This window comes from Cydia amplana, chromosome 21, assembly GCF_948474715.1.
Source record: "Cydia amplana chromosome 21, ilCydAmpl1.1, whole genome shotgun sequence".
NCBI lineage: Eukaryota > Metazoa > Arthropoda > Insecta > Lepidoptera > Tortricidae > Cydia > Cydia amplana.
In genome coordinates this window covers 4572926-4591379 of record NC_086089.1, presented here as the reverse complement: position 1 = coordinate 4591379, position 18454 = coordinate 4572926, and the positions used below count along the sequence as shown (strand labels likewise).

General features: G+C 42.8%; 2 protein-coding genes across 2 annotated transcripts in view; both read right to left on the bottom strand.

Annotated features, from left to right (window-relative positions):
* The window catches only part of LOC134658185 (disintegrin and metalloproteinase domain-containing protein 10-like), a 392100-nt gene that overhangs the window by 71881 nt on the left and 301765 nt on the right, over nucleotides 1-18454 (bottom strand). The window lies entirely within an intron of this gene.
* Nucleotides 1-18454, bottom strand: part of LOC134657853 (ras-responsive element-binding protein 1-like) — a 53305-nt gene that overhangs the window by 9724 nt on the left and 25127 nt on the right. The window contains exons 3-5 of the mRNA XM_063513431.1: nucleotides 12691-15373; nucleotides 11136-11769; nucleotides 9210-9424 (exon numbers count right to left, since the gene is read on the bottom strand). Of these exons, the coding sequence (XP_063369501.1) occupies nucleotides 9210-9424; nucleotides 11136-11769; nucleotides 12691-15373 (3532 nt within the window). The remainder of the gene's footprint in view (nucleotides 1-9209; nucleotides 9425-11135; nucleotides 11770-12690; nucleotides 15374-18454) is intronic.

Genomic DNA, 18454 nt, shown 5'->3' with positions numbered 1-18454 from the left:
CGTGAAGGAGACGACTTTTGTTTAATTTACCTATAGACTATTATTATGCCACCTTTTCTCCAGAATAAAGGTGAATTTACAAGGGAAGTGACCGATGCAACTTATAAAATAGCTCGAGTCAGAATTCATGTCGAAAGAATAATGCAGCACTTAATAATTTATCAGATACTACATAAAATTCCTGTAAATGTATTTTATCATAAACTGAAATAAATGTCATATACTCAGAAAAAAACAGAGACCACCGACCGAGATCGAGAGGTAACAGGCACCTGCCGCGATAGCAGAGGACGCTGGTTCGATTCCAGCCTGGGGCACTAGAGGCTAGGGTCACTTTTTCTGAGTATATGACATTTATTTCAGTTTATAATTTATATAGTAGTGTGACTACTCAAAATAATAACAAATTAAAATATTTTCTAAAAATAATTTAATTTGTTCTAGTATGTTATTTTATCATATTGATGATATATTACATGTTTAACCCTTTAACCGCCAGAGTCTGATATATAAGACATTACATATCCAGCTCATCTCGCCACAGTCTGATGAATAAGATAAAGATCTGATTTGGTTTTTACAGCACATTTATAACTCCCGTAACTATGCCAACCTTACTCTGCGTGGTACAATTACTGTCGGTGGTGACACGAGCACGCTCGATCAAAAATTGCTGACGGTTAAAAGGTTAATTGTTGGGTACTAGTAAACCTGCAACCACCTATATTTTCAAACAAATAAAACAACAGTTATTTTTACAATATTTACATTATTTAAAAAGCTATTAAAACATTGCATTTTTATTTAAATTTGTTTTTATTTCACACATAAAACCTGTAAATATTATGTGACTTTTCATGCCTGAAGGACCCTTATGCACATGGAGCATAAGGAACCACAGGCATTGACCACCACATATTTATAACATGGGCCCGTGGACCTATGAAAATGTGTCAGTCAGGTTAGGGTTTAATATGTCCAAGCACTGGACTGATCAACATTTTTATAAGTCTAATGTACAGTCAAGTCAAGTACAATGGATTAAGGTTAAGAAATGCATACATATTTATGAACTCTACTGTACATACCATTAGTCATATTCCTTTATTTCAGTCACATGCATAAACTTACAGCTAAGGATGCCAAAACGCTTATGTGGTAGGGACAATACATACATCAGAATCAAACATAGTCTAAAGCTAAAGATTATTAAAACAAAACAAAAACAATCAAATAAGGTCAGGTTAATATTTAGGTATGCTAGGATTCTAAGATATAAAAATGTTGAGTTCCTTACTTACAGGCCTTCCAGCTAGGTATGCGTATTGCAAATTTTCACAAAGCGTGATACTGCAATATTCAGCTTTACTATACATATAAAAAAAACAGTAATAAACATTTTGAGTTAACAACATTTAAACATATTATTTTACTTAATACTACTACTACATACTACTATTTGAAAAGTTAATTACCTAACATTGTATTGATTATATTTTTTCTGTAAAACTACGCTTTGGCTGGTTTTTCTCACTCAAAGTTTGGTTTGTTCTTGTAGAATACAAGAGCCGTAGATAATGAGCGAAGTAAAATTATTCACTTATTAAAATTGCTGCTTTAATAAAGTCTTTGTCTCTGTCTACTCTTACTATACAACTACCTTTTGGTGAATATATAAAGAGATCATACATAGTCATACCAGTGACATACATTTGCACTTGGATTTGGGTATAAGTTAATATGGTTTGCTTCTTTTTAATTCTGGTTGATCATTCACAAACTGCGAATATTGCACATTATGACATTACATTTTTGTTTATCAAAATCTGCAATAGGTGGTTTTTACAACATACAGGACATTTAACTTCTACTAACACTGACACATTCATCGCATATAACAACACCATCTACACTAGTGCACAACCAAGGCTGATCTTTGCTAACAATCACTCCGACACAAGAAATTCTTAGTCTCCTCGCCGAGTACCACTCTTCAGACATTGATTGTTCTATTGGGTCACTACAGAATTTAAAAATGTCTTTATCTGCCAACGCAACATTTGCTTCATAAAAGTTTTTCTAATGTTTTTTCTATGACTAAAAAAAATTTTTCTATGACTTTTTAGTCTAGCTTCACTTTTGTACACATCAAACTCTTTTCTAAAAATACTAAAGTTTTCAAGACATGTAACACATTCTTCTTTTTTTTTATCAGTCTGTTCTACTAAATTTTCCGACAACCTTGCTAACGGAAATTTCAATATCTTCTGTACAATTTATTTCAGCAACTTCCAGTACACGTTTCAAGGCACAATCTTCCTTTAAATCTGTGACATCGAACTGAAAAGGTTCACACTTGTGTTTCTTTGATGTAGGATACATTTCGTGGAAGTATCTCCCTTTGGAATACTTTTCGTTCGTAAATTGTCGAACACTTGGCTTGCCCCATTTTTGTTCCTGGCTGGTTTAGGTGGAACTCTCTTCATGATTGATGTAGTAAATTAGTGCTGCAATGCTGCTTGAATTTGCCACTTTTGTTATAAACAATCGCATGTTACTCTAGTAACATGACGATTGATATTACGAATTAAGGCTGTCTTATACGCTGTCGCCGTCACAGAGGCTTGACGAACCACTCGGGCTTTGATTATGTAGCTCCTGTCGCCTTGCCAGATGTCTTGCACCTCCAGTACGTGCCGGTAACGACCAAATTTCATGGGTTATGGCACGAAAAACCCTGTTCCCGTCAGAAGCACGTTCATTTTAACTGAAAACCACAATGCTAATGTAATTGTCAATACAGCCGTCGTCCAAATATGTCGAATAATTATACTGTAATATCATTAGATTTCATTGAAATTATTACGATGTTTACTTACTTCACGTTTGAAAGTTTTCTGACAGAATATCTCAAAGTTGCGCTCGCTAGGACAGAGAGTCATACTATCTTTGTCTTACACTAGTACTATCACCCAAAAGAAAAGGATGAGTATAGTTTTTTTTGTTCCTATTTACTGATCTATACCTATATTCGATTTTTCAAAGATATCTTTGATACGTCAAATACGTAAAGGCGTATCCAGATTAGTCAATTTTTCACCAATCTGGAAGGGAAGGGAATCGAATCAGGAGGTGCGGACGCAAACGGCAATTTGGCTCACTGATTCGATTGCCCGATCAAATCAGGAGGTGCGGACACAAAAATGCCAATTTTCGAAGCTAGTATCTATGGAATGCTAGGATCTGTACGTACTTTTTACAATCTGATCAAATTCTCGTGTCGAATCAGGCCGTGCGGACGCAAATACCAATTTGATTCCCCGATCACATCACATTGACACAAAAATGACAAATTTCATAGTAGAATGCAAATTGGTGATTTAATTTCTGTACGTGTGGACGCTAGGCAAGATAAGATTGGCCAAATATTTTCCTGAACAAATCGACTGATTTGATCAGTCCCGTCTGGATACCCACTAATTGGCCAATCTCATTTAGCATCCACACGTAGGTACACAAATTAAATCACCAATTTGCATTCCATAGATAATTACTGTGAAAATTGGCATTTTTGTGTCCGCACCTGCTTATTTGATCGGGGAATCAAATTGGTATTTGCGTCCGCTCGGCCTGATTCGATCGGAGAATTTTATCAGACTGGCGAAAAATTGACTAGTCTGGATACGCCTTTATGCATTACTTACCTTTTTAGGGTTCCGTACCCAAAGGGTAAAAACGGGACCCTATTACTAAGACTCCGCTGTCCGTCCGTCCGTCTGTCACCAGGCTGTATCTCACGAACCGTGATAGCTAGACAGTTGAAATTTTCACAGATGATGTATTTCTGTTGCCGCTATAACAACAAATACTAAAAACAGAATAAAATAAAGATTTAAGTGGGGCTCCCATACAACAAACGTGATTTTTGACCGAAGTTAAGCAACGTCGGGCGGGGTCAGTACTTGGATGGGTGACCGTTTTTTGCTTGTTTTGCTCTATTTTTAGGGTTCCGTAGCCAAATGGCAAAAAACGGAACCCTTATAGATTCGTCATGTCTGTCTGTCTGTCCGTCTGTTTGTCCGTCCGTATGTCACAGCCACTTTTCTCCGAAACTATAAGAACTATACTGTTGAAACTTGGTAAGTAGATGTATTCTGTGAACCGCATTAAGATTTTCACACAAAAATAGAAAAATAACAATTAATTTTTGGGGTTCCCCATACTTCGAACTGAAACTCAAAAATTTTTTTTTCATCAAACCCATACGTATGGGGTATCTATGGATAGGTCTTCAAAAATGATATTGAGGTTCCTAATATCATTTTTTTCTAAACTGAATAGTTTGCGCGAGAGACACTTCCAAAGTGGTAAAATGTGTGTCCCCCCCCCCCCCTAACTTCTAAAATAAGAGAATGATAAAACTAAAAAAAATATATGATGTACATTACCATGTAAACTTCCACCGAAAATTGGTTTGAACGAGATCTAGCAAGTAGTTTTTTTTTTAATACGTCATAAATCGCCTAAATACGGAACCCTTCATGGGCGAGTCCGACTCGCACTTGGCCGCGTTGATGGTGCGGAACCCTCCGTGCGCGAGTCCAACTCGCACTTGTTACATATGTTGAGTATAATATTTGAGGTTGTCATGGTACCCAGTGTAAATAAATATGTCAATAAAAAAATAGAACTTTATCAAATATATTACAAATAGGTAAAAATACTTTTCTCCAATATGCTCGGAAATGTTCACCTTATTGTAGCAAAAATAGTACGGGAAGATCTTCGTTATTGTCAAACTCTAATTTAAAAAAATCAAACTATCGCTGTCCTTTTCTAGCGGACGGGAAGTAAAAAAACACTACAGTAATAACTTATTACTGTAGTGTTTTTTACTTTTTAAAAATAAAAAACGTAAACAGCCAATTATTATAGCCGCGAGCCGCGTCTACACGACCCGATCAGCTATCATTTCAAGCTATAGGATAGAGTGAGATAGTAAGCCTTTCATGTCTCGTTCTTACAAGACCGTTGTGCTCGTGTCTGATCGTGCGAATACTGCTTAATAAAATCAAAGATTATTTTTATATATTTTTTAAGGATCTAAATCCGTGTTAATATTAAAGCTTTTATAGTTTGTCAAAGGACTATCTCATTTCAAACATAGACAGAGAGAATCATACTATCTTTGTCTTACTCTAGTACTAGCACCCAAAAGAATAGGATGGGTATAGTTTTCCTGGTTCTTACTAACTGACAAATTGGTTTGACCAACTATATTGCACAATTATATTGAATGAACGAATATTGAATGGTACTGAATGGCCGAATAAGTTTGTGCCTTTAACTTTTAAAAATTAATTAGAGGGGAATTGTTTTTGACATTCTTGATGTGAAGGTTCGATTTGAGTGATGCTTGATGCTTAAATAATTATTATTTGAGCTTATTTCCTCGCATGTTTGGAGAAAAGCACTATATATGCCTCGGCAGGAATAGCAATTCGTGGATTCGTCTTCTTTGTCGGACTCCGCTTCGCGTCGTCCGACAAAATCGAAACTCATCCACGAATTGCTCTTTCCCGGCCTCTGCAATAATGTACTATAAATGTAATGTATCGTGTTACCGCGCGTCGGTAACATTAATATTATGTGACAGAAAAATGTATTACGAGTTATTAAAATTAGTAAGACATCGCTAATGCTATTATATTTATATTTTATATGAATGAATATATTTATATTTTTTTAATATCAAACATCAAAAAAAAATGCGTCAAATGAAACGAATTCAGTACGGGGTATGGTCGAAGCGCCATCTCACGAAATATATTATCAACATTGAGGCAAGACGAGAGCATGACGATAGTTGTCATTCCAACCCGTCACATGGCATTGATACAGAATCACACTTATTGCAACATTTGACACTACTAGAGACATCTGCTATACTTTTGGGAACTAAATATAAAGTCACGCTACTCAAAATGGCGATTGCGAGTCCTATGCTTGTGCTATAGATTTTACCTTCACTCGACCATCTTCCAATATAAGTTTTTCCACTTTATCAATATTTTCTTGTGAAGTAGCTACTACAGGCCGGCCAGGTCTAGGGTCATCTTCAATACTCTCCCTTCCGCGTTTAAACTCGCTTGACCACTTTTGAATGGTAGATAAAGAAGGAGCAGACTCACGGTAAACACAATCCATTTCCTCTTTTATGGTTTTTTGATTTTTACCCTGTTTTGTCAAGAATTTTATCACGCATCGATGTTCTAATTTAGTTATCATTGTCAATTCGCACATGATGTTCATGTTTGTTCAGCAATTGCAGAAAAACAAAAGACTATCTCGGTTCGAATTATACTTTTTTTTAATGTCAATGAATAAACCTTAGCGGCCAGTAACGAAAGAAATTTTAGAAGAGGTCGTAAGATATCAATACCGAGAATATTTTGAACGCCCCTCGTATATGAAAACGCCAAGAAAATACACATCCATGTTACATGTTAGAATAGTCAATTAAACATATCAGCACACGACATATTATCTCACTTCTACTTGACGATTAAAATGTGTAAGGTAGTTTACCTACTACGTGTACAGTAGTGACTGACTTGAAAGTCCCATGTCTCCTATGTGAGTCAAAGATCGTCAACAGCGCGCCGCCATTTCTTTTTGTCTTATGCTGCGTGTTTCGCCTCGGTTCATGATAGTCCGATTACATAGTTTGAAACTATTGTCACGGTTGAACTATTTCATTTCATTTATTTATTTCAATCAATTAGCACTAACTGCAGGCGCGTCTCACTCCGCGATTTCGTCGCTTTGCTACAGGTAGCTAAAAGTACATCCGTTCGGCCCCAATTTTGGGGAAAGCCATAAGCCGCGCGTGGCGCTGTCGCCACCTAGCGGCCATATCTGTGCTGATCGTAACAGACGCGTTTTGTTAGAGAGTGCATGAGTCTTCTGTACTTAGTACTATTATTTATTCTGTGCCAACGGCTAAACTTTACGTGCTAATTGGCTTATATTACTTATTGTCTATGACTTTATAGGCACTACGAACTTGTACTATCACAATACTCACCCATTGCCAACAGTCTGAGGAGTATCCGGCAGCGTGGGCTCCTCATCATCAGTCTCATCTCTATGCTTCTTCCTGTGTCGCAGCATACTGTGCTTGACTGCTCATTTCTAATAGGTTTTTTTGGTTAATGACTAAATTACCTAGCAGTCTAGCACTTACGCCGATGCTAAGACGTTCCTGTACCGACCTGTTCCACATCCGCATCCGCATTAAATCCGCATCGATTTTATGCGGATGCGGATGTTGAAAATAATACGGAAGTTCCGCGGTTGCGGATGCGGATGCGGATATTCGCAACATCCCTGATCACAATACTCACCCATTGCCAACAGTCTGAGGAGTATCCGGCAGCGTGGGCTCCTCATCATCAGTCTCATCTCTATGCTTCTTCCGGTGTCGCAGCATACTGTGTTTGAGGGTGAACCGCCGCCTGCAGAGCCCGTATGATGCGGATGCAGATGCGGATGTTCAAAATAATGCGGAAGTTCCGTGGTTGCGGTTGCGGATATTCGCAACATCCCTGGTGTCTATGACCTTGTTGGCACTATGAACTTGTACTATCACAATACTCACCCATTGCCAACAGTCTGAGGAGTATCCGGCAGCGTGGGCTCCTCATCATCAGTCTCATCTCTATGCTTCTTCCTGTGTCGCAGCATACTGTGCTTGACTGCTCATTTCTAATAGGTTTTTTTGGTTAATGACTAAATTACCTAGCAGTCTAGCACTTACGCCGATGCTAAGACGTTCCTGTACCGACCTGTTCCACATCCGCATCCGCATTAAATCCGCATCGATTTTATGCGGATGCGGATGTTCAAAATAATGCGGAAGTTCCGCGGTTGCGGATGCGGATATTCGCAACATCCCTGATCACAATACTCACCCATTGCCAACAGTCTGAGGAGTATCCGGCAGCGTGGGCTCCTCATCATCAGTCTCATCTCTATGTTTCTTCCGGTGTCGCAGCATACTGTGCTTGAGGGTGAATCGCCACCTGCAGAGCCCGTATGATGCGGATGTTCAAAATAATGCGGAAGTTCCGCGGTTGCGGATGCGGATATTCGCAACATCCCTGATCACAATACTCACCCATTGCCAACAGTCTGAGGAGTATCCGGCAGCGTGGGCTCCTCATCATCAGTCTCATCTCTATGCTTCTTCCTGTGTCGCAGCATACTGTGTTTGAGGGTGAACCGCCGCCTGCAGAGCCCGTATGATGCGGATGTTCAAAATAATGCGGAAGTTCCGCGGTTGCGGATGCGGATATTCGCAACATCCCTGATCACAATACTCACCCATTGCCAACAGTCTGAGGAGTATCCGGCAGCGTGGGCTCCTCATCATCAGTCTCATCTCTATGTTTCTTCCGGTGTCGCAGCATACTGTGCTTGAGGGTGAATCGCCACCTGCAGAGCCCGTATGATGCGGATGTTCAAAATAATGCGGAAGTTCCGCGGTTGCGGATGCGGATATTCGCAACATCCCTGATCACAATACTCACCCATTGCCAACAGTCTGAGGAGTATCCGGCAGCGTGGGCTCCTCATCATCAGTCTCATCTCTATGCTTCTTCCGGTGTCGCAGCATACTGTGTTTGAGGGTGAATCGCCGCCTGCAGAGCCCGTATGATACGGATGTTCAAAATAATGCGGAAGTTCCGCGGTTGCGGATGCGGATATTCGCAACATCCCTGATCACAATACTCACCCATTGCCAACAGTCTGAGGAGTATCCGGCAGCGTGGGCTCCTCATCATCAGTCTCATCTCTATGCTTCTTCCGGTGTCGCAGCATACTGTGTTTGAGGGTGAACCGCCGCCTGCAGAGCCCGTATGATACGGATGTTCAAAATAATGCGGAAGTTCCGCGGTTGCGGATGCGGATATTCGCAACATCCCTGATCACAATACTCACCCATTGCCAACAGTCTGAGGAGTATCCGGCAGCGTGGGCTCCTCATCATCAGTCTCATCTCTATGCTTCTTCCTGTGTCGCAGCATACTGTGTTTGAGGGTGAACCGCCGCCTGCAGAGCCCGTATGATGCGGATGTTCAAAATAATGCGGAAGTTCCGCGGTTGCGGATGCGGATATTCGCAACATCCCTGATCACAATACTCACCCATTGCCAACAGTCTGAGGAGTATCCGGCAGCGTGGGCTCCTCATCATCAGTCTCATCTCTATGCTTCTTCCGGTGTCGGAGCATACTGTGTTTGAGGGTGAATCGCCGCCTGCAGAGGTCGCACGCGAAGGGCCGCTCGCCCGAGTGGGTGCGCATGTGCCGGCGCAGGTCCTCCGCGGACCAGAAGCGGCGCACGCAGAACGCGCAGACCACCTGAGGATAATGGGGGGTTAGTACGGGTTGAAGAGGGTTTAGATTTTTTTAAGCCGAATGATATTAAGATATGTAAGTACAATTAACCTGGTTTATAAGTAGCCGAGTAACAAATGTGGATGTATTATATTGTCTGAATAAAGAAATTATTTATTGGAGTTAGTGGGTTTCAAAAAATTGTGTTGAATTAGTTTTTCGCTGATAACAGTGATAACTTTTATATAATAATAACCAACAGCCAAAACTTGAAAAAAGTCAAACGAAATTATAGTAACCAATAGCAAATATACTTACATATGAAAAACATGTTTTTCATTCGTGTTTAGGGTAAAAATTAGTGAGATTTTATTGCAATTGTTTATTAAAGGGGGTAAACAAGAATTTACGAATGAGCCCGAAGCCGAAAGGGAGGGCTTAATTAAAACAACTTCTTCACCACACTTGTGAGGAAAAAATACTTCTGCCTAATTTCGGATGAACATTTCAGCTTTAGGTCCAAATTTTGGATTTACGAACCGCTTTGGCTAGCAAGTGTGATAAAAAGTAACAAATAATAATAATGGCCACATGCGACCAAACAATAAAGAGGCTAAATTTCTTAAGGATGTTTTCACCCACACACAAAAAAATATCAAAGTAAACACATTAAATAACAAAACTTCCGTGAGATACCGTTAGCGCAAGCTCCCGATGACGCCCCTCGGTACGGAGAGAAACATGTCGAGCGTTTTCGACTTAAAATACGTGAGTGACCCGTTTTTATTATTAATATATCTATCTATCTAATCTAATACCTTTAAACGAGCAATTCTTGTATATTTATTTATATGTATATATATTTCGGGGATCTCGGGAACGGCTCTAACGATTTCGATGAAATTTGCTATTTCGATGAAATTTCGGGGGTGAAAAATCGATCTAGCTAGGTTTTATCTCTGGGAAAACGCGCATTTTTCAGTTTTTATGTTTTCCGAGCAAAGCTCGGTCTCCCAGACATTTTAAAGTGAACACTGACCTTTCTATTAGCATGATCCGGTAGTTTCCCCTTCTCGTCATCATCGGCGCTTTCGCTGCGGTCGCTGGCCGCGTCGAGCGCTCCCTTGCCCACCAGTTGCCCGTATTCCGCCGCGTGCGCGCCCGCCAGGTGCCGCAGCGCGCCGCCCCGATCCCCAAACGACCCTTCACACAAGTGACACTTGAACGACAACTCCCCATTCGGAGTCTCATCTTTTAAAGTGAACACTGACCTTTCTATTAGCATGATCCGGCAGTTTCCCCTTCTCGTCATCATCGGCGCTTTCGCTGCGGTCGCTGGCCGCGTCGAGCGCTCCCTTGCCCACCAGCTGCCCGTATTCCGCTGCGTGTGCGCCCGCCAGGTGCCGCAGCGCGCCGCCCCGATCCCCGAACGACCCTTCACATAACTGACACTTGAACGCTAACTCCCCATTCGGAGTCTCATCTTTTAAAGTGAACACTGACCTTTCTATTAGCATGATCCGGCAGTTTCCCCTTCTCGTCATCATCGGCGCTTTCGCTGCGGTCGCTGGCCGCGTCGAGCGCTCCCTTGCCCACCAGCTGCCCGTATTCCGCTGCGTGTGCGCCCGCCAGGTGCCGCAGCGCGCCGCCCCGATCCCCGAACGACCCTTCACATAACTGACACTTGAACGCTAACTCCCCATTCGGAGTCTCATCTTTTAAAGTGAACACTGACCTTTCTATTAGCATGATCCGGGAGTTTCCCCTTCTCGTCATCATCGGCGCTTTCGCTGCGGTCGCTGGCCGCGTCGAGCGCTCCCTTGCCCACCAGCTGCCCGTATTCCGCCGCGTGCGCGCCCGCCAGGTGCCGCAGCGCGCCGCCCCGATCCCCGAACGACCCTTCACACAAGTGACACTTGAAAGACAACTCCCCATTCGGAGTCTCATCTTCAGGATTAGGTGATTCTGGCTGGGATTCCCCAGTGCCGTGGCGCGAGGACATGTGTTTCTTTAAGGTTTCTAGAGAAGAAAACGTGCTGGTAGGACAGGAAGCGCATTTGAACGGTCTTTCGGGGACGGTTCGGACATCGCTTGGCGGGGACACTGCTTCTATAGGCTCGGCTAATATAGCTCTCGCTGAGCCGCCATGCTTTCGCAAAAGATGACGGTCGCAGTTGGATTTGGTAGTGAAAAGTAAAGGGCAGTGCGGGCATTTGAAGGGTTTCTGCCCTGTGTGCGTGAGGACGTGGCGACGGAGGGATGAGGACCAGGGGAATTTCCGGTGGCAGTAGGGGCAAGAGACGCGGTTAGGGGCGAGGCTGTACGCGGACTTCTTCTTGGGCGGTTGGGCGCTCGTGTCCGCGTCCGATCTAAAACAAGGTGGTTCGTCAGTATATAGAATTTGCTTGTGTTTAAACCAGCACTAATAGTATAATTTTTTAAAGTAAAGCGCGTTTTCACTTCGGTGGATGGATAATACAATTAACACTCGAAAGAACTATTATCGAGACTTTATTAGTAAATTATTTATTTTTATAGTGTGTCAAAGGTCTGTTTGATTTCAAACATAGACAGAGAGAATCATACTATCTTTGTCTTACTCTAGTACTAGCACCCAAAAGAAAAGGATGAGTATAGTTTTTTTTGTTCCTATTTACTGACAAGATTTGGTTGACCCAGTATACATGTTAGTAAACATCTTTCTTTTTGACAGACTGTTATTGACATAGTAAAAGTTGTTCAAAATCATGAAAGATTCAGGTTTGATTATCTTGTATCACGTTTTTGATTACACCCTGTATATGACATTATATACACATTAAATATCTTGTATAATATAAGCACAATCCTACAAAATTTTTACCTATCTGACTTACGAATATCTTGTTGAATTAAATAACAGTCAGTGGGTGTAAAAATTATTTCAAAAGTGAATTTATTTCAGTGCTTCAAGATTGTGGTGGTCATAGTGTGTCAGTGCTTATCTTACAAGACTGTAAGTAACTTTTTTTAATAAATATTAAACTTTATTGTATCTAGGTAGATAGGTGTAATCAGGGGCGTATTTTGAAATTTGGCGTCCCGGGCCAATACGTTTCGCCGCCCCAGAAGTCAAGGAAGAAAAACAAAATGCAATCCGCTAGGGGCGGCATATGCCGCCCCATGTCGCCCCTGAGGGTTGGCTCGGGCCATGGCCCGGATGGCCCTAGGGTAAATACGCCCCTGGGTGTAATAAAATTTCGTAAATATACCAGCTTACAAAAGTGTTAAGTTTAGTAAGCAATACTTACTTGTTTTCATCACTCCCGGAGTTGTTGCCCTCGCTAGTAGACGCAACCAGCCCCTCCTCATCCTCCTCCTCATCACTCCTGGTCGGCACCACCGCCACCATCAGCGGTTCCACCGGCACCGGGACATCCTGACCTTCAGCCTTCTCGACTATAGGCGCCGGCTTGTTGATCAAATTCCCCGCAATCTTGAGATCAAAGTCCTTATGTAACTCCTGCTGCCGCGAGGCCATTAGGATTTCCTCAGCGACCAGATGCGCGGCGCGGTGCTCTGTCTTAACTTCAGGCTCTTCGTCTATAACTAGAGTGTCTTCCTCGTTATCGGCGACTTCGTCGGAATCGCGACGGATTGGCGAGCGATCTTGCTGAATCGGTCGCTCTAAATGTCGAGCTAGGAGCGCGAACTTGACTCGGTCAGCTAGAGAGTCTGATGAAGGGTACGGTGGCGCTCGCGGCGCTGGTCGACGCACGCTCCAGTGCTGAGGGTGCTGCTGTTTGACGTGACGCTCCATATTCGAGCGGAGCGTGAAGCGAGCTGAACATTGCGAGCATGAGAATGGTCTTTCCGTGCGGTATCGCCGCTGTTTCTGCTTAGGCATTAGCACGCCGTTTTTGATCACCATTTTAACTGAATCGTTCTGCTGGATTAAATTGTTTAACGGCCGAGGCGGAGATTCAGGGCGGGGAGGCGGGACTGGAGAGCTGTCTCGAGTTGGTTCCTCTTCTTCCGGTTCCTGTTTAGGCTGAGGTTCCTGCTCACCGGTCACGAGTCTACCACCAGACATGCTCAAGCCGCGGATGATTTCTTTCTGGATACGCTGCTTTATTTCCGCCAGCTCTTGGGAATCAGATGGGTGGGGAAAAAAAGATGGTTGAAGAAAGTAGGGGTTGATAGGAAAGGATGGCGGGAGGCCGGGTAAACCTGGTAGACCTGGGACGGAGGCGTACAGTTGCGATAGCTGAGTAGCGTAGTAGGAAGGGTCAATTTTGGGGAGGGAAGTCTCGAAGAGTCTCTGTTGTGCTAGCAGGAATTGAGTCTTCTCGAAAGTGGACGCGGCGACAGCGGCGGGATCAGGTTCAAACGCCGGTCGAGAGTTGGTTTTAGGTTCCACATCTTCTACATCACGCTTCTTTTTACTGAGATCAAGAACGTCACAGTTGTCGTTGGTGCTGAGATCCACTGGCGTCTCTTCGTCATAGTTGTCAAGGTCATCGTTGTTTTTAATGGGGAACTCTGGAGGCCTGAACTCGGGTATTTGCCTCAGCTGCCCGATGCCTTTTACTTTGATTCTAGGCGCAGGCGGCTCTGGGTCTCTAGGTACGATAGGTAGATCTACTAAAGGTTTTGGAGTTAGCGATGCGACGGGGTGTCTATCGGTGATGAAGCTAGGCGTAAAGTGAGACAGAGGGGTGTCGCGTCCGGTGGGTTCAGGGCGTCTGTCGGACTCAGGCGGTGACTGAAAAGCTAGAGATCTCTTCACTTCGTCACGAGCTAGCTTGGAGTTGACCTCATCATTGTTAGGATCCTCTGAAGGATGGTAGATGATTGAGCGCTTGACGTCTTCTCTAGTGACTTTGGCGTGACGATTCCTGAGATGCCGTTCGCAGTTAGCTTTGGTAGTGAAGGCGTAGTTGCAGACGGCGCATTCGTACGGGCGGTCACCGTTGTGTGTTCTCATGTGTCTTACCAAAGCTGCTTTGTCTAGAGACGCGTGGGGGCACATGTTGCACTGATAAGGCCCAGGTCCGGTTCCACTTAGATGAACTCTATTATGGCCTTTCAAAGCTCGAAGATTAGGAAACTTGGCTGGGCATAATCGACAAGGGAATTCACCTCTGAGTTTCATTCGCCTGAACTCAGCAGCGAAGTTGTCTTGCGTCTCCTCTTGTTCTCTCTCCTTACCAACAGTATCTGGAGGGGTCAAGACCGAACTTTCCAAAGGCACTCTAGTGCCGGTAAGTCTTTCTAAGAGACTTCCAGTTGAAGTAACGTTTAAGATAGACTGGATATCGGCCAAGTCTCTCGCAGCATCAATGTGACGGATGCCGTTGCCTGTGTAATGGGAATCTTCGAATTTGGGCGTGAAGCGTTCCATGGGAGGTGTTAACGTGCCGGGAATACCGTATCGATTTCTCAAGTCGAGTTTGGCAAAGAAGTCTTCTCTACGATCGATGCGTTCCGGGCTCTGCATACTGACGGGATCAGCACAGGTTTTCCTGTGTATGTCCAAGGCCTGCCTGCATGGGAAGTCTCTAGAGCACATCTCGCACCTGTACCTCTGTTCTGTGATGGAAACGTGAGGGTTTCGCTCGCAGACTCCTCGCGCTATTTCGGGGAACTTTTTGCTGGAGAAATCTACGAAGGTGAGATCGTTGAAGCCGCGCGTTTCGTCTCCGTGGACGGTGAAGCGGTGGAGATCACAGGCGTTGCCGGATTCAAAATGTTGGCCGCATTTCGGGCATTCGAATCGGGCGAATATTTTGTCGAGTGGCATTGGGGATGGTGATGTTGACGCAGCCCTTTTGCGCGCTCTCCTAGAGTCTTCCTCCTCGCTCCTGTCCGAGCGATTATCGCTGTCGATGCTTGTTGTCCTTGTCACTCTAGGTTCCTGTTTCTCCGCCCTCATGTCTTCCATCTCGTTCGTCTCGATCTTCGCCTCCCTGATGACCTCTTCTGTTTTGATTTCTGCAACGACAAAACAGTGTGATTACGATTGATTCTCTGTTTGAATAACGCATTGCTTTCATTTTCCTATTCCAAGAAAACTCTACAATGGGTGACTCAGCCGGTTCGTTGGTAATACTAATGTAGATGGTTTTATTAAAATAATACAATGAGATGTAACACTCATTGTGGGTGCGAGGTTACACGTACGTCAATCAGTTAATAGATTTGCATTGTATTATTCAATTCGTCATGTTACCAAGCCGGGTTTTAACTAAAATTACGCTAAACAATCTTTGAAACTGCTTTCTTTGTCGCATGTTCTGCTACCTGGCAACAGATGGCGCGCGCAACCAAAACCCGAAACGACTCCACAACAATATCGATCGCTATTAGTTACAAAACAAAGCTTTTTATCTGATTCATCATCATGCCCTTTGTCTCGAAAGATTCTGTCGCACGTACACAAGTGTTTCAACTACGTAGGTATTCCATTATTTGCATAGTCTGCCGCGGTTAGGGCATAAAAATCAATAGTGCCGTCGACACCCTAGTCTAAAGCCTGCACATTTCTCTGTTCTGAAACGACCTATGTTTGCAGGATTCTAGTAAATATAAGCCCTTTTCTCCTAACGCGTTAAAATATACATAGAGTTATAGATATTTGCAGGTGAGTCACGTTAGAAGATATCGTTGTTTTTATGGCTGTTCTCGGTTGCTCGCTCTATAGCAGGTTTATCTTTAGGTATTTAGATTAAGAAAGATAACTTGTAATCGATACTTCGGCAGTAATGAGCGACTTACGTGTCTTAGACTTTGCTCGCTTGAAACTTAGGTACTTACTGAAAAAGTAAATATTGTGTCAAACGGGTAGATATTAGATAGGTCATCATCATCATCATCATCCTGGCGTCAATCCCAGCTGTGCCCCCGCGCGGGGCGCGAGGACCCGGGGTCCGCCTTCCGACTCCTTCGTGTCCACTTTGCCCGATCTTCGGCGTCCCTGGTGGTGAGTCCGTTGGCACGCATGTCCTCCTTAACGACATCAAGCCATCGCTTCCTGGGCCGGCCTTTTCTTCCCGTACCGGGAGGAGGCGGCATGGCCAGGCATTTGTTACCCACGTAACTTGCCGGTCTGCGCGAGACGTGGCCATACCAACGAAGGCGGCACTCTTGCAGTTTGTCAGCGATGTCACGGACGCCAAGACTACCCCGGATGTGGGCGTTTCGGACGCGATCCTTGCGTGAAACTCCGCACATCCACCGCAGCATCTTCATTTCCGTGACACGCAGTTCCTGCTTGTGCCGCTATAGTAAAGGCCAAGTCTCGCTGCCGTACAGAAGGGCAGGTCTAATGATGGTCTTATAGACCTGTCCCTTCAATTTAATCGGCATTTTGGGGTCACACATAACCCCAGTCAGGTACCCAGCTAAAACCTAAAGGCATCTTGTTTGAGAGAAATATCTGTGTCAAATTTACACGATAGACGCAATATAATTCATGTCAATACGTAGACTAACGCCAAAACCTACGATTTACACTTTAATTCCCAATTTAGGCTTAGGTTTAGGTTTGGTATTTAGTGTAGGTCTACAAAGGTCTTGGCTGTGCGTTGTCTTTCCAACGCGGTAACTTGTAGGTATTGTAGAAGAAAATGCATTTCTTTTGCAATATATCACGAATCACCCTTAACAAATGAGTTTGATAACTAGGTATTTGTACGTCATAATCCATCAAATATTACTCGACATCTTAACTGTCAAGGAACTTTCACATTACGTACGTACGTGTAAATGAATCACCATGTACCTGAGTCTCATCAGTTGGCGATAAAACACTGAAATGGTCAGCTGGAGCTGTCACTGTTAATTCCCGATTGACCGTGCCGTGACTCAGAATTGTTTAGGCAATTTAATCCGTACTTAAAACCACCCAACTAAAGTCTAATACTATAAATGTGGTCCACAGTTTAAATACCTACGTAATTAATAGTCACGCTTAAACAAATATACCTACTCGTACTTATATGAGTTAATTTTAGACTATAGTTGAGTGATTTTACGGTAGGTACGCAAACCTGTCAAACATAATTTTTTGTCTTTACATAAAATTGTCTTTTCAGTACTCAAAAGTTGAAGATTGCTGAAAAATATTAAAATATATCTTAAATTTTGTTCTAAAATTACGTCGAGATTGGTTTAGGTCAGTGTTTTTCGATCTTTTTCATGACGCGACCCCCTTAGTATGTACATGTACAAAATGTTTCGCTTATGTATTGCCTTACAGCTGGTAGGAGGCTTCGCGACCCCCCAGGGGTCCCACAGTTTGAAAAACACTGGTTTAGGTTAATTGACTACACGTGTTACAAAATAGTTTTAGGGGTTTAGTAAAAATGTAGGCATAGGTACCTACTTTAACTTGGCCAAATGAAAGATTGCATTTTTAACCAGACATAAACACGTTACATCATGTACTTACCAACCTACATTTTATAGGATTAATGGTTATAGTTTTATTGTTGGAATGATTAATGTCTATGGGAATTGTAGCGTACGTAGTACGTAAGTAATAAACATTACTCAAATGGGAATATTATTATAAATTTATTATTTTTACAATCAGTCAATAAAGTTCGAAAGCTAAAAACCAGTAGGTATATTGCAATATTTAACTCCAAAATAAAATGCCCAATTTTATGAATTCCAGGATATTATGAAAAGTGAATTTCCTACAAAACCAACGATTTCCGACCGAATCGGATTACGATTTATCAATGAAACATTGTTTTCGTCTAAAACTGCCGATTGTCGCAAAACAATTGCAACACAGCAATGTCACAGCACGAATTAAAACTAAACCGTAACAGATAAGCAGCCCTCATTTAAATATGCATCTTAACTCTAATGCATCAAGGTATAAGTTTGTTCAGGGTTTGTTGAAGACTTGTGACAGTTTTGTTTTTTAATCGTGATAGAATAAGACACCTTGCCGACGCCGGATTGGTATCTCATTCATGAATTAGAAACATGTTATGGAGTGCAGATTATACGTCCGGTTACGTAAAGAGGAAATCAGAAACTGAGAGTTTATAAGTTTTCCAT